The sequence below is a fragment of the Bufo gargarizans genome, chromosome 2, assembly GCF_014858855.1.
Source record: "Bufo gargarizans isolate SCDJY-AF-19 chromosome 2, ASM1485885v1, whole genome shotgun sequence".
In the NCBI taxonomy this organism is placed as follows: Eukaryota; Metazoa; Chordata; class Amphibia; order Anura; family Bufonidae; genus Bufo; species Bufo gargarizans.
In genome coordinates, this window is record NC_058081.1 from 16,703,266 (window position 1) to 16,716,199 (window position 12,934).

At 44.1% G+C, this 12,934-nt stretch overlaps 1 protein-coding gene across 1 annotated transcript in view; it reads left to right on the plus strand.

The window, feature by feature from the left end:
* Positions 1 to 12,934, plus strand: part of LOC122927086 — a 640,428-nt gene that overhangs the window by 396,523 nt on the left and 230,971 nt on the right. The window contains exon 15 of the mRNA XM_044278664.1: positions 8,898 to 9,228. Within this exon, the coding sequence (XP_044134599.1) occupies positions 8,898 to 9,228 (331 nt within the window). The remainder of the gene's footprint in view (positions 1 to 8,897; positions 9,229 to 12,934) is intronic.

Sequence of the window (12,934 nt, forward strand, 5' to 3'; positions counted from 1 at the left end):
TCCACCACCACCAGAATCACAGTCTTCCCCGAGGAACGAGGCAGGTCCGTGATAAAGTCCATGGACAGATGTGTCCAAGGACGGGAAGGAATGGGTAAGGGAAGGAGAGGACCTGATGGCCGTGAATGAGGGACTTTAGCACGAGCGCAAGTCTCGCAGGCTGCCACAAAACCCTCAACCGACTTACGAAGCGCAGGCCACCAGAATCTCCGAGCGATGAGATCCAGTGTGGCTCTTGCCCCCGGGTGCCCAGCAAGGACCGTATCGTGGTGTTCCTTAAAAATCTTGTGTCTTAAAGTGAGAGGCACAAACAACCTCCCAGGAGGACAAAGATCAGGAGCCTCTGACTGGGCTGCCTGCACCTCTGCCTCCAATTCAGAAAAAAGAGCAGAGACCACCACACCTTCAGCCAAAATGGGACCCGGGTCTTCAAAATTCCCGCCTCCCGGAAAACAACGTGACAGGGCATCTGCCTTCACATTCTTAACTCCAGGGCGGAACGTGACCACAAAATTAAACCTAGAAAAGAACAAAGACCATCTGGCCTGTCTCGGGTTCAGACGCTTGGCTGACTCCAAGTAGGCCAGATTTTTATGGTCAGTAAATACGGTAATAGGGTGTCTGGCTCCCTCTAGCCAATGGCGCCATTCCTCAAAAGCCAACTTGATGGCCAACAATTCCCTATCTCCCACATCGTAATTTCTCTCTGCGGAGGAGAGTTTTTTCGAGAAAAAGGCACACGGTCGCCATTTGGCAGGAGAGGAACCCTGAGACAAGACCGCCCCCACACCCACCTCAGAAGCATCAACCTCAACTATGAAGGGTAAAGAAATATCAGGTTGCACCAAGATGGGAGCGGAAGCAAAACTCTCCTTGATATTAGAAAAAGCCTTACGCGCCTCTACTGACCAAGAAGAAAAATCTACCCCCTTTCTGGTCATATCAGTGAGTGGTTTAACAATAGAGGAATAATTCAAAATAAACTTCCTGTAATAATTGGCAAAGCCCAAAAAACGCATCAGCGCCTTCTGATTCTCAGGAAGCTCCCACTCAAGCACAGCGCGGACCTTCTCGGGGTCCATGCGAAAACCAGAAGCGGAGAGAAGAAACCCCAGAAATTGAATTTCTGGAACCGCAAACACACATTTTTCCAGTTTCGCATATAATTTATTCTCCCGCAGGATGAGCAAGACCTGACGTAAATGTTCCTTATGAGTTTTGAAATCAGGAGAAAAAATCAAAATGTCATCCAAATACACTAATACAAATTTTCCCATCAAATGATAAAAAATGCTGTTCACGAAATGCTGAAAAACGGCTGGGGCATTCATCAAACCAAAAGGCATAACCAAATTCTCAAAATGGCCCTCAGGAGTATTGAAGGCCGTCTTCCATTCGTCTCCTTCTCTGACCCTGACCAGGTTGTATGCCCCTCTTAGATCTAATTTGGAAAAGACTTTAGCCCCAACAACCTGGTTAAACAGGTCCGGGATCAGAGGAAGCGGATAAGGGTCACGAATAGTGATACTGTTCAGCTCCCTGAAATCCAGACAAGGTCTTAAAGAACCATCTTTTTTCTTAACAAAGAAAAAACCAGCGGCAACAGGTGACTTCGAGGGTCGTATGTGTCCTTTTCTCAGACTCTCAGAGATATAAGCACGCATAGCGATCCTCTTCAGGTTGGGAAAGATTGTATAAACGAGATTTAGGCAGTTTGGCGCCTGGGATGAGATTAATAGGGCAATCGTACTCCCTGTGCGGGGGCAAATCCTGAACTCCACTCTCAGAGAAGACATCCGAAAATTCAGAGAGAAAAGATGGTACAGTCTTAGTAGCAACCTCAGAAACAGATGTCGTGAGGCAATTCTCTCTGCAAAAGTCACTCCAACCATTTATTTGCCTCGCTTGCCAATCAATGGTGGGGTTATGTTTAGTGAGCCAGGGTAGCCCCAACACTAGAGGGGTAGGTAATCCGCTAAGGACGAAACATGACACATCCTCAACATGAGCATCACTCACAATTAAACGGATATTGTGAACTATGCCCTTTAATGATTTCTGAGAAAGTGGAGCGGAATCAATAGCAAAAACAGGAATATCCTTTCCCAAAGTGCGCACCTGGAAACCATGAGTTATCGCAAATTGATTATCAATGAGATTGACCGCTGCTCCACTATCCACAAAAATCTCACAAAAAATGTTCTTGCTCTCTAGCGCCACCCTAGCCGGCAGGACAAAACGGGAACTACAAGCAAACGGAAAACCTTCAATTTCCGCCTCAACCCTGCCAATAGTAACAGACGGAACATTTTTAAAAGATTTTTTCCTGTTTGTTTCTTTATTACTCCCAGAAAACTGCCTGAATCTCCTAGAGGGACAAATATTTGCCAAATGATTTATACCTCCACAACAAAAACAAACCCTCCCATGCGAGCTGAATCTTCTATTGTCAGAAGCAATCAACCCCAGCTGCATGGGCTCCTGCTCAGAAGGGGCTGACAGCGACTGAGACCCCTGCGCACAGAATGGGACCGCTGCACTGTCCTGGGACTGAGTATGACAGGAAGGGGACATCTCTCCTCTCTCTCTAAGACGCCTGTCAATACGAACGGCCTGAGACATAGCAGAGTCCAAAGAAATAGGCCTTCTCATGAAAGGCAAATGCATCTTTCAATCCCTCTGAAAGACCATGGCAAAATTGACTTCGGAGTGCAGCATCATTCCAACCAGTATCAACTGCCCATCTCCAAAATTCTGAGCAGTATATTTCTGCGGATTGTTTACCCTGGCATAATAGACATAGTCTAGACTCAGCCAGAGCAATACGATCCGGATCATCATATATCTGACCCAGGGCTAAAAAGAATTCATCCACTGAACGGAGAGGCCGTGCCCCCTCCGGCAGCGAAAAGGCCCAGGACTGAGCGTTACCTCTGAGCAGCGATATAATGATCCCCACCCTCCGTTCCTCATCACCAGAGGAATGGGGAAGAAGGCGAAAATGGAGTTTGCAAGCCTCTCTAAAACGCACAAAATTCTCACTACCCCGGAGAACGTATCCGGGAGCGAGATCTTAGGCTCAGAACAAACTCCATGAACGCAAGCTGAACCGGTCACTTGAAGCTGAGAAAAAGTCTTACGGAGATCAGCTACCTCCAATGAAAGACCCTGGAAGCGTTCAGCCAAAAGTGAAACCGGATCCATGCTTGAGACGGTTTTGGGCGGCTTATAATGTCACGGACGGTGTACAGGAAACAAGACAAAGCAACATGCATATATGACTGAGTGGATCCAAAGCTAAGGAACCAAAAGGGAGACCCCTGCACAAGACCTGAGACTATCCCTGGCTGCTCAGCCTATGCAAAGATCCGAAAGGTGGAGGTTTGCATATCCACGTACCTCGACTATATAACTCCTGAACACCCTACAATAGTGAGGGGACACGACCACCGGCTCCCTACTCCAGACACGGAGGGAGTCAGGGTCACCTGGGATCCAGCAAACAGAAAATAACAGATAAATGTTCAGCACTTAACTTTGTAGCAGACAGGAAAACAAGATCAGCATGCACACACACTCCAGGAGGAAGTATAAGCCGCCCAGCAATGCACCATGGGGAGGAATTTAAAGGGATGCAATCAGTCCAACTCCATGACAGCTGAGAGAGGCTAACGAGATGAGGAACTGAACAGCACAACAAAGAGAACTCAAGGAGGAGGTTCTGAAAGGCCTCTGTCAGAGCTTCTCAGCTGTTTGGTTGTGACAGGCCATGCCTAATGTTTTTGCCATCTCTCTGATGGGTTTGTTTGTTTTTTTTTCAGCCTAATGATGGCTTGCTTCACTGATAGTGACAGCTCTTTGGATCTCATCTTGAGAGTTGACAGCAACAGATTCCAAATGCAAATAGCAGACTTGAAATGAACTCTGGACCTTTTATCTGCTCATTGTAATTGGGATAACGAGGGAATAACACACACCTGGCCATGGAGTGGCTGAGAAGCCAATTGTCCTATTACTTTTGGTTCCTTAACCCCTTAAGGACACAGGGCGTACAGGTACGCCCTGATGTCCTGGTACTTAAGGACACAGGGCGTACCCATACATCCTGTGTAGTTCCAATCACTGCCGTGCCACGGGCGGTGATCGGAACTGAGTGCCTGCCGAACTCCTGTGCCCCCCCCCCCCCCGTCGGCGATCGCAGCAAACCGCAGGTAAATTCAGACCTGCGGTTTTCTGCGTTTACAGGTTATTCTTTTGGGGGGCGCAACTGTTAGTGCATCGCCCACCCCACCGCTGATTATGTTGGGCAACCAGGAATCCAGATTTACACTGAATATGACTTTTTTTGTCATTTTTTTAGTGACAACCTGGTAAACCTAATGGTGGAGCAGACAAACCTGTACACTCAACAGTTTGTCGCTCAAAACCCGGGCTCCTGTTTGGCTAGGCCCGGTGGCTGGACCCCGGTCAGTGCAGCCGAGATGAGGACATTTTGGGGCCTCGTGCTGCACATGGGCCTAGTCAAAAAGCCTAGTGCCAGGCTGTACTAGAGTGGAGACGTCCTCTACCAGACCCCACTCTATAGTATGGCCATAACACGCTCCTGGTTTGAGGCCATCCAGAAATGCCTGCATTATACAGATAATGCAGCATGTCGTCGTCCCCCCCCCCCCCCCCGAGGTGATCCTGCATATGACCACCTGTACAAAATCAGGCCGGTCATCGATCACTTCGGGGCCACATTTTTGGAGACCTACGTACCTGGAAGGGAGGTCGCGGTTGATGAGTCTCTCATTGCGTTGAAGGGGAGACTCATTTTCCGCCAGTATGTTCCCTCAAAGCAGACGAGGTATGGCGTGAAGTTGTACAAACTTTGTGAGAGTACCTCAGGGTACACTTACAAGTTTCGTGTGTACGAGGGGCGAGATTCCCGTATTGAACCCCCAGAATGTCCGCCCACTCTGGGTGTTAGCGGGAAACTTGTGTGGGACCTTATGCCCCCACTTCTAGATAAGGGTTCCCACCTTTCCATGGATAACTTTTATACTAGTATCCCCTTGTTCAGGTCCCTCGCCGCCAGATCCACGTCCGCTTGTAGGACCGTGTGGAAAAATCAACGCGACCTCCCTGCCCACCCCCTCCAGGTACCTATCCCCAGGGGTGAGACCCGTGCCCTTACCAGTGGAAACCTGCTGCTGGTCAAATATAAGAACAAGAGGGATGTCCTTGTACTGTCCACAATTCACGGTAACAGCATCACCCCTGTCCCTGTGCGAGGTACCGCGGCAACGGTCCTCAAGCCTGATTGTATCGTCGACTACAATCGGTATATGGGAGGAGTTGATTTCTCTGATCAAGTCCTCAAGCCATATAACGCCATGCACAAAACGCAGACATGGTACAAAAAATTTGCGGTCTACTTGGTGCAGGTTGCCATGTACAACTCTTTTCTACTGTTCCAGTGCGCTAGCAACACAGGGAAATTCCTCCAGTTCTATGAGGCAGTCCTCAAGGCCCTGATCTTTTCTGACCGGGAAAGAGCAGGCCGGAGTACCTTGGGAACTGTAGGCGCACGGATCATCCCTGGCCAACACTTTCCAGGTGTGGTTCCACATACTGGAAAGAAGGGACGGACCCAAAAAAAAGTGCAGAGTGTGTCACAAGAGGGGGATACGGAAGGACACCACTACTCAGTGTGACACGTGCCCCGATCATCTGGGCCTCTGCATTGACTGTTGCTTCAGGGAGTACCACACTTCCATGGAGTACTAAATTTATAATTTATAATCCCCTTTTCCATTTAGCCACTCTCAATCCATAAAAACTATGGTTCTCAGACTTAGTTTTACAAACTTGCAAAAAGTTTGTAAAACTAAAATAATTTAAAAAAATATATACAAATTAGGTATCGCCACGTCGGTAATAATCTCCTCTGTAAAAATACCCCATGACCTAACCCACCAGATTAACACGGTCCAAAGGGGGGAAAAAAATATAAACGGTGCAAAAAAATATTTTTTTTTGTCACCTTAGATAACAAAAAGTTTAATAGCAAGCGATCAAAATGTCATATAGCCCCCATAATAGTGCCATTAAAACTGTCCCCTCATCCAACAAAAAATAAGCCCCTACCTAATACAATCGGCTAAAAAACAAACAAAAAAATGACTCTTTGACTTTAGAGATACAAAAAAATATTTTTGGTATCAAAAAGGATAATATAGTCTAAAATCTAAATAATTGTAAAAAGTTGACCTTTTAGGTATCGCCGTGTCCGTAAGAATCTCCTCTATAAAAATACCCGTTTCTGTAAACGGCAGAGTCAGGGCATTAAAGATACAGTCTTGTTTGGCTGTTAACCCTTGCTTTGTTAGTGGGAAAAATGGGTAAAATTGAAAATTTGCAAAAAAATTAAATTCTGAAATTTCAACCCCATTTGCCAATAACTCTTGTGCAACACCTAAAGGGTTAACATAGTTTGTAAAATCAGTTTTAAATACCTTAAGGGGTGTAGTTTCTTAGATGGTATCATTTTTATGGAGTTTCTACTCTAGTGGGTGCATCAGGGGGGCTTCAAATGGGACATGGTGTAAATAAACCAGTCCAGAAAAATCGGCCTTCCAAAAACCATACGTCACACCTTTCCTTCTACGTCCTACTGTGTGCCCTCACAGTAGTTTACGGCCATATATGAAGTGTTTCTGCAAACTACAGAATCGGGGCAATACATATAGCATTTTGTTTGGCTGTTAACTCTTGATTTGTTACTGGAAAAAATGGATTAAAATTTAAAATCTGCCCAAAAAATGAAATTCAGAAATGTAATCCACATTTGCCAATAACTCTTGTGCAACACCTAAAGGGTTAACACATTTTGTAAAACCAGTTTTGAATATCTTGAGGGGTGTAGTTTCTTAGATGGTGTCTCTTTTATGGAGTTTCTACTCTAGGGGTGCATCATGGGGGCTGTACACATATTGGGTGTTTCTGCAAACTACAGAATCGGGGCAATAAATATAGCATTTTGTTTGGCTGTTAACCCTTGCTTTGTTACTGAATTTTTTTTATAAAAATTGAAAATTTGCGCAAAAAATTGAAATTCTCAAATTTCATCTCTATTTGCCAATAACTCTTGTGCAACAACTAAAGGGTTAACAAAGTTTGTAAAATCAGTTTTAAATACCTTGAGGGGTGTAGTTTCTAGAATGGGGTCATTTTTGGGTAGTGTCTATTATGTAAGCCTCACAAAGTGACTTCAGACCTGAACTGGTCCCTAAAAATAGTTTTTTTTTTTATTTCCGAAAAATTCTAAGCCTTGTAACATCCCCAAAATATAAAATATAATTCCCAAAATGATCCAAACATGAATTAGACATATGGGGAATGTAAAGTAATAACTATTTTTGGAGGTATTAATTACTATGTATTATAGAAGTAGAGAAATTGAAACTTGGAAATTTGCCATTTTTTACACATTTTTTGTAAATTGTGTCCCAATATTTATGGACCTGACTGTACATTTGTTATATAATATTGTAAGATATGTGGGAGAAGGAGGGGGAGAGTAAGAAAAGGAAGAAAAAGAAAAGGAAGATCATAGAAAAGGGGAAAAGGGAAAGGAAACAAAAACTATTGTAAAGAAGATAAATTAGGGAAATATAGAGAGAGACCAATTCAGAAAAAGATATCAGGAGATGGCAATGGGGATGGGGATCCGGTTGTCATATTAATGTGCCTGAAAAACAGAGATACATAATTATTCACATTAATAAGATCTAAGTATCAAAGCATTAATCATTATTCAAATAAAGGACAATAATTCATAATCCCTGTTGAGGCCCCTTGGTTCTAATGTTTGAACTTCCTGTCCACACAGTACATAAACTCTGCCTAATACAAGCAGACCTCAGGAGACCACATGGTGAGAATTCACCTTCCTCAAAACAAATATATAGAGCATTTATATGCTATGCCCTACTTTTGTTTTAGTTATTGTCATCTTTCTCCATTTTTGGCTATTGCTGTCTTTGACCAGCTCTATTTTCATTTATACCTATTCATAATGTGATATATAAGACAATGCAGCCCCTACATATAGATTCCAACATCTGCCTCTTATACTCTACCTCAGTAGTTCTCTTTTGAACTCAGCATACCACTTAATATCATATGCTCTGTAATACTTCTTTTGACTCTACTAGGCCATCCTATATATACTGTATATATATAAAATCACAGACGGATGTTGTATAATCTTGTTTTCTCATTTCCTGTAATTCTCTGATGCTTATATGAATTCTTGTATTTTGTCATTTAGTGTTTGAAAAAGGTCCGAGTAGGACCGAAACATCACATGTACATGATAAAGTTGCCTTGCATATGAAAAACAAATAAAAAAAATCAACACAATACTTTAATCAAATCTCAAGAAGTGCCTAAGTTTACTTTATTCCATGTCTGCTTGTAAATGATATAGTTACAGATAGTACTTTCTCCCTGTCTCTTCCTGTAAATGATGTAGGTACAGATAGTACTGCCTCCCTGTCTCTCCCTGTAAATGATGTAGGTACAGATAGTGTTGCCTCCTTGCCTCTCCCTGTAAATGATAAAGGTACAGATATTACTGTCTTCTTGTTTCTCCATGTAAATAATGTAGGTACAGATATTACGGTTTTCCTGTCTCTCCCTGTAAATGACGTAGGTACAGATAGTACTGCCTCCTTGTCACTCCCTGTAAATAATGTAGGTACTGATATTACTGCCTCCTTGTCTCCCCCTGTAAATGATGTAGGTACAGATATTACTGTATTCTTGTTTCTCCTTGTAAATTATGTAGGTACAGACAGTATTGCCCAATTGATAAAAATCACTTCTGATAAAGCATTCATTTTTATTAGATGAAGAGAAGACGTGATATCAGACTTCAGAAACCATCCAACTCCGATCTTAGGATGGGGCTGACATTACAGGAGGTCCTGGAGAGGGCTGTGAAGAAGCTTAAGGATCCAAGTTTCCAGCATTTCAAAAATAAACTGAGTCGATGGGAAGTGAGAAAAGAATATAAAAATATTCCTAAAGATGAACTGACTGGGAAAGATCCAGAACTTGTCGCTGGTCTGATTATTAAAAACTTCAAATATGCCTATGGAGCTGAGCTGACCCTAGCTGTTCTAGAGGACATAGATGAGAAGAAAGTCCGGGAGGAACTCCAGCATGCCCTAAGGGAAGGTAAGAAATCATAACCTGTATCCAATGGTTATATTATGACTGATATTTAAGTAAAAAAAATAATAATATCACAATATAATGGTTTACCATCCATATTAGCAAAGTGGCATTGGGTAGGCTAGGAATGCAAGCACTTACACTAGACTGTGGACTGATAGACTGCAATGTTTACACTAGACTGTGGACTGAGACTCCAGTGCTTACACTAGACAATGGACTGATAGACTGCAGCATTTACACTAGACTGTAGACTGATTAACTGCAGTGTTTACACTAGACTGTGGACTGATAGACTGCAGTGTTTACACTAGACTGTGGACTGAGACTCCAGTGCTTACACTAGACAATGGACTGATGGACTGCAGCATTTACACTAGACTGTGGACTGATCGACTGCAGCATTTACACTAGACTGTGGACTGATAGACTGCAGTGTTTACACTAGACTATGGACTGATAGACTGCAGCATTTACACTAGACTGTGGACTGATCGACTGCAGCATTTACACTAGACTGTGGACTGATAGACTGCAGCATTTACACTAGACTGTGGACTGATAGACTGCAGCATTTACACTAGACTGTGGACTGATCGACTGCAGCATTTACACTAGACTGTGGACTGATAGACTGCAGTGTTTACACTAGACTGTGGACTGATAGACTGCAGTGTTTACACTAGACTGTGGGCTGATAGAATGCAGTGTTTACACTAGACTTTGGACTGATAGACTGCAGTGTTTACACTAGACTGTGGGCTGATAGACTGCAGTGTTTACACTAGACTGTGGGCTGATAGACTGCAGTGTTTACACTAGACTGTGAACTGATTGACTGCAGCATTTACACTAGACTGTGGACTGATCGACTGCAGCATTTACACTAGACTGTGGACTGATAGACTGCAGCACTTACACTAGACTATGGACTGATAGACTGCAGCACTTACACTAGACTATGGACTGATAGACTGCAGCACTTACACTAGACTATGGACTGATAGACTGCAGCATTTACACTAGACTGTGGACTGATCGACTGCAGCATTTACACTAGACTGTGGACTGATAGACTGCAGTGTTTACACTAGAGTGTGGACTGATGGATGCTAGTACTTACACTAGACTGCTGGTATCTAGGGAAGAAGGGGAAGGGGACCACCATTTACTCACCCCTGGCCCCTTTACCCAACCTTGACCCATAACAAAAACACTGACAACTGTGTCACTTTTATTGCTGGGTGGTGATCGGCCACAGCTTCTTTATTACAGCGGCAAACCTTAATAAACCATAATAACGGAGCGGTATGCCAAATGCTGGACTCCCAGCGGGCAAGTTAAACCGTAATCATCAGAGCGGTATGCCAACCGCTGGACTCCCAGCGGGCAAGTACGCCATCTGCCACCACCATATCTCTGCTGAACTCAAATGCCGCCAGCTGTGACTTCATAAACTTGACCATAATTTGTCTTTCTCCAAAGCCGTAATCATCGGAGCGATGTCCAAAATGCTGGACTCCCAGCGTGGATTCTTAAGAATAGAAAAACAAAACAGAATAACCAAGTCTCCATAGCCAAACATAACCCCGAACCCTGATCTGTCTCCCAAGGATCACCACAAAGGGAGGGAGGGAGGGCCAATCTGCTTCCACTGGCAAGAGGAAGTGCCAGCATCGGGAGGGAGTATATGTATCTCCAGGATCCCCTGAACCGCCCACATCCTGTCTAAGAAGGCTCCTCAGTGCATTAACCCTTCATGGCCCTAAACAACCACCTTCTTAAGCACTAATGTAATGGGGCCAGCTCCCTAACGCCCTAAAGGGGGAAAGGGGAGGGGGGACCATCAGTCCCTAATCACCCTCCTTATACAGTCGGGTGCTTACCAGACTGCTGGTATCTAGGGAAGAAGGGGAAGGGGACCACCATTTACTCACCCCTGGCCCCTTTACCCAACCTTGACCCATAACAAAAACACTGACAACTGTGTCACTTTTATTGCTGGGTGGTGATCGGCCACAGCTTCTTTATTAAAGCGGCAAACCTTAATAAACCATAATAACGGAGCGGTATGCCAAACGCCGGACTCCCAGCGGGCAAGTTAAACCGTAATCATCAGAGCGGTATGCCAACCGCTGGACTCCCAGCGGGCAAGTACGCCATCTGCCACCACCATATCTCTGCTGAACTCAAATGCCGCCACGAAGGAGACCCGTTCTCCAAACGGGGCTCCGACCACCACCCAGCAGAGCCGAGTCTGTTGAAACCCTTACAACCAGCCGAAAAGAAATTGCCCCAACTAACATCCAAGCGGAAGATGCCAACGGTTCCCCCTTAACAAACCAAAGCCAATAAGATAATGGGTCGCATGACAAACGGGAGGCCTAGATGCCCGTGATGATAACATAGTCCTACCACTTTGCCCACACATGGAGGACTGTGTACAGTTCTGTGCCCTTGTGAACAAGGCAGACATAGCAGGGCTGGAGAGTGTTCAGAGGAGGGCAACTAAAGTAATAACTGGAATGGGGCAACTACAGGACCCTGAAAGATGATCAACATTAGGGTTATACACTTTAGAAAAGGGGAGGTCTAATAACTATGCCAATAATAGCAAAGAACCATCCAAAGACAACTCCCCCATCTATTCATTCCCAGGACAAAGACTAACCATGAAACCTCCTCTTATCTGGAGGAAAGAAGGTTTATAAACAAACATAGAGGAGGATTCTTAACTGTAAGAACAGTGAGCTAACTAAGGAACTCTCTGCCTGCAAAGGTGGAGATAAGTCCACAAAAATACTTCCAGCGGGGCCTGTATGTACTTCAGGATTGTACTAAACCATCGTATAGTATAACTAACCCTTCCCCCGTATGACCAAAGCAACCAACTCAGGAAATGACACCAACCCCCCCAACTAGAATGTCAGGACACATAAGGTCCTGAGCTCCAGGATAACCAAGGGGCAGCCGCATAATTGCACCCCGGGTGCAAAGCTACATCAACCACTTCCGGAAGAAGTTGTGACCACCTGAATTCCTGGATCCCTGTCCAAAGACTTCACCTCTCGAAAACAAGGATTGCCCCCCGGGCATGCGATCCTCGCTGCACTGGAGATATATGAAAGGTCACCATCTACACGCTGAAAACCCAGGACCTGAAAGAAAAAACAATTAGCCCAAAACTCAACCCACAAAGAGGATCATAAAATTAGGTCCGAAATACATATCGTTCATAAAACACTGTTATATACATATTCCATTATTATTATTAATATATAGATATATGGACATATATTTTTTATTTTTTTTATATATACATAAAGGAACACCACAAAATCAAAGAGGAAACCATCCTAATGAAAAATTAGAGCCCACCATATGTGAAGTTAAAACGAATATCAACAAACCTTACCTACCAGACCAACCCAGGCGGAGGGGAGGTACCCGCCCAATATTTTACCGAATCAGCATGAATGACAGACCCCCAACTCGAGTACTAATATTCCTTACCCCGACTGAAATAACAACCGAAATAATAATTATTATTATTTATTTTCTTGTAATTATTCATTATGTACAGTCATTCATTTATGTATTCATATTGGGTGAGGGGTTCCCAACCCAAGAACACTCAGGAAAACAAGCTGCTAAATCACAGACCTACAGCTGCAGACTACGCCACGTATATACAATGAAAAGACAAACA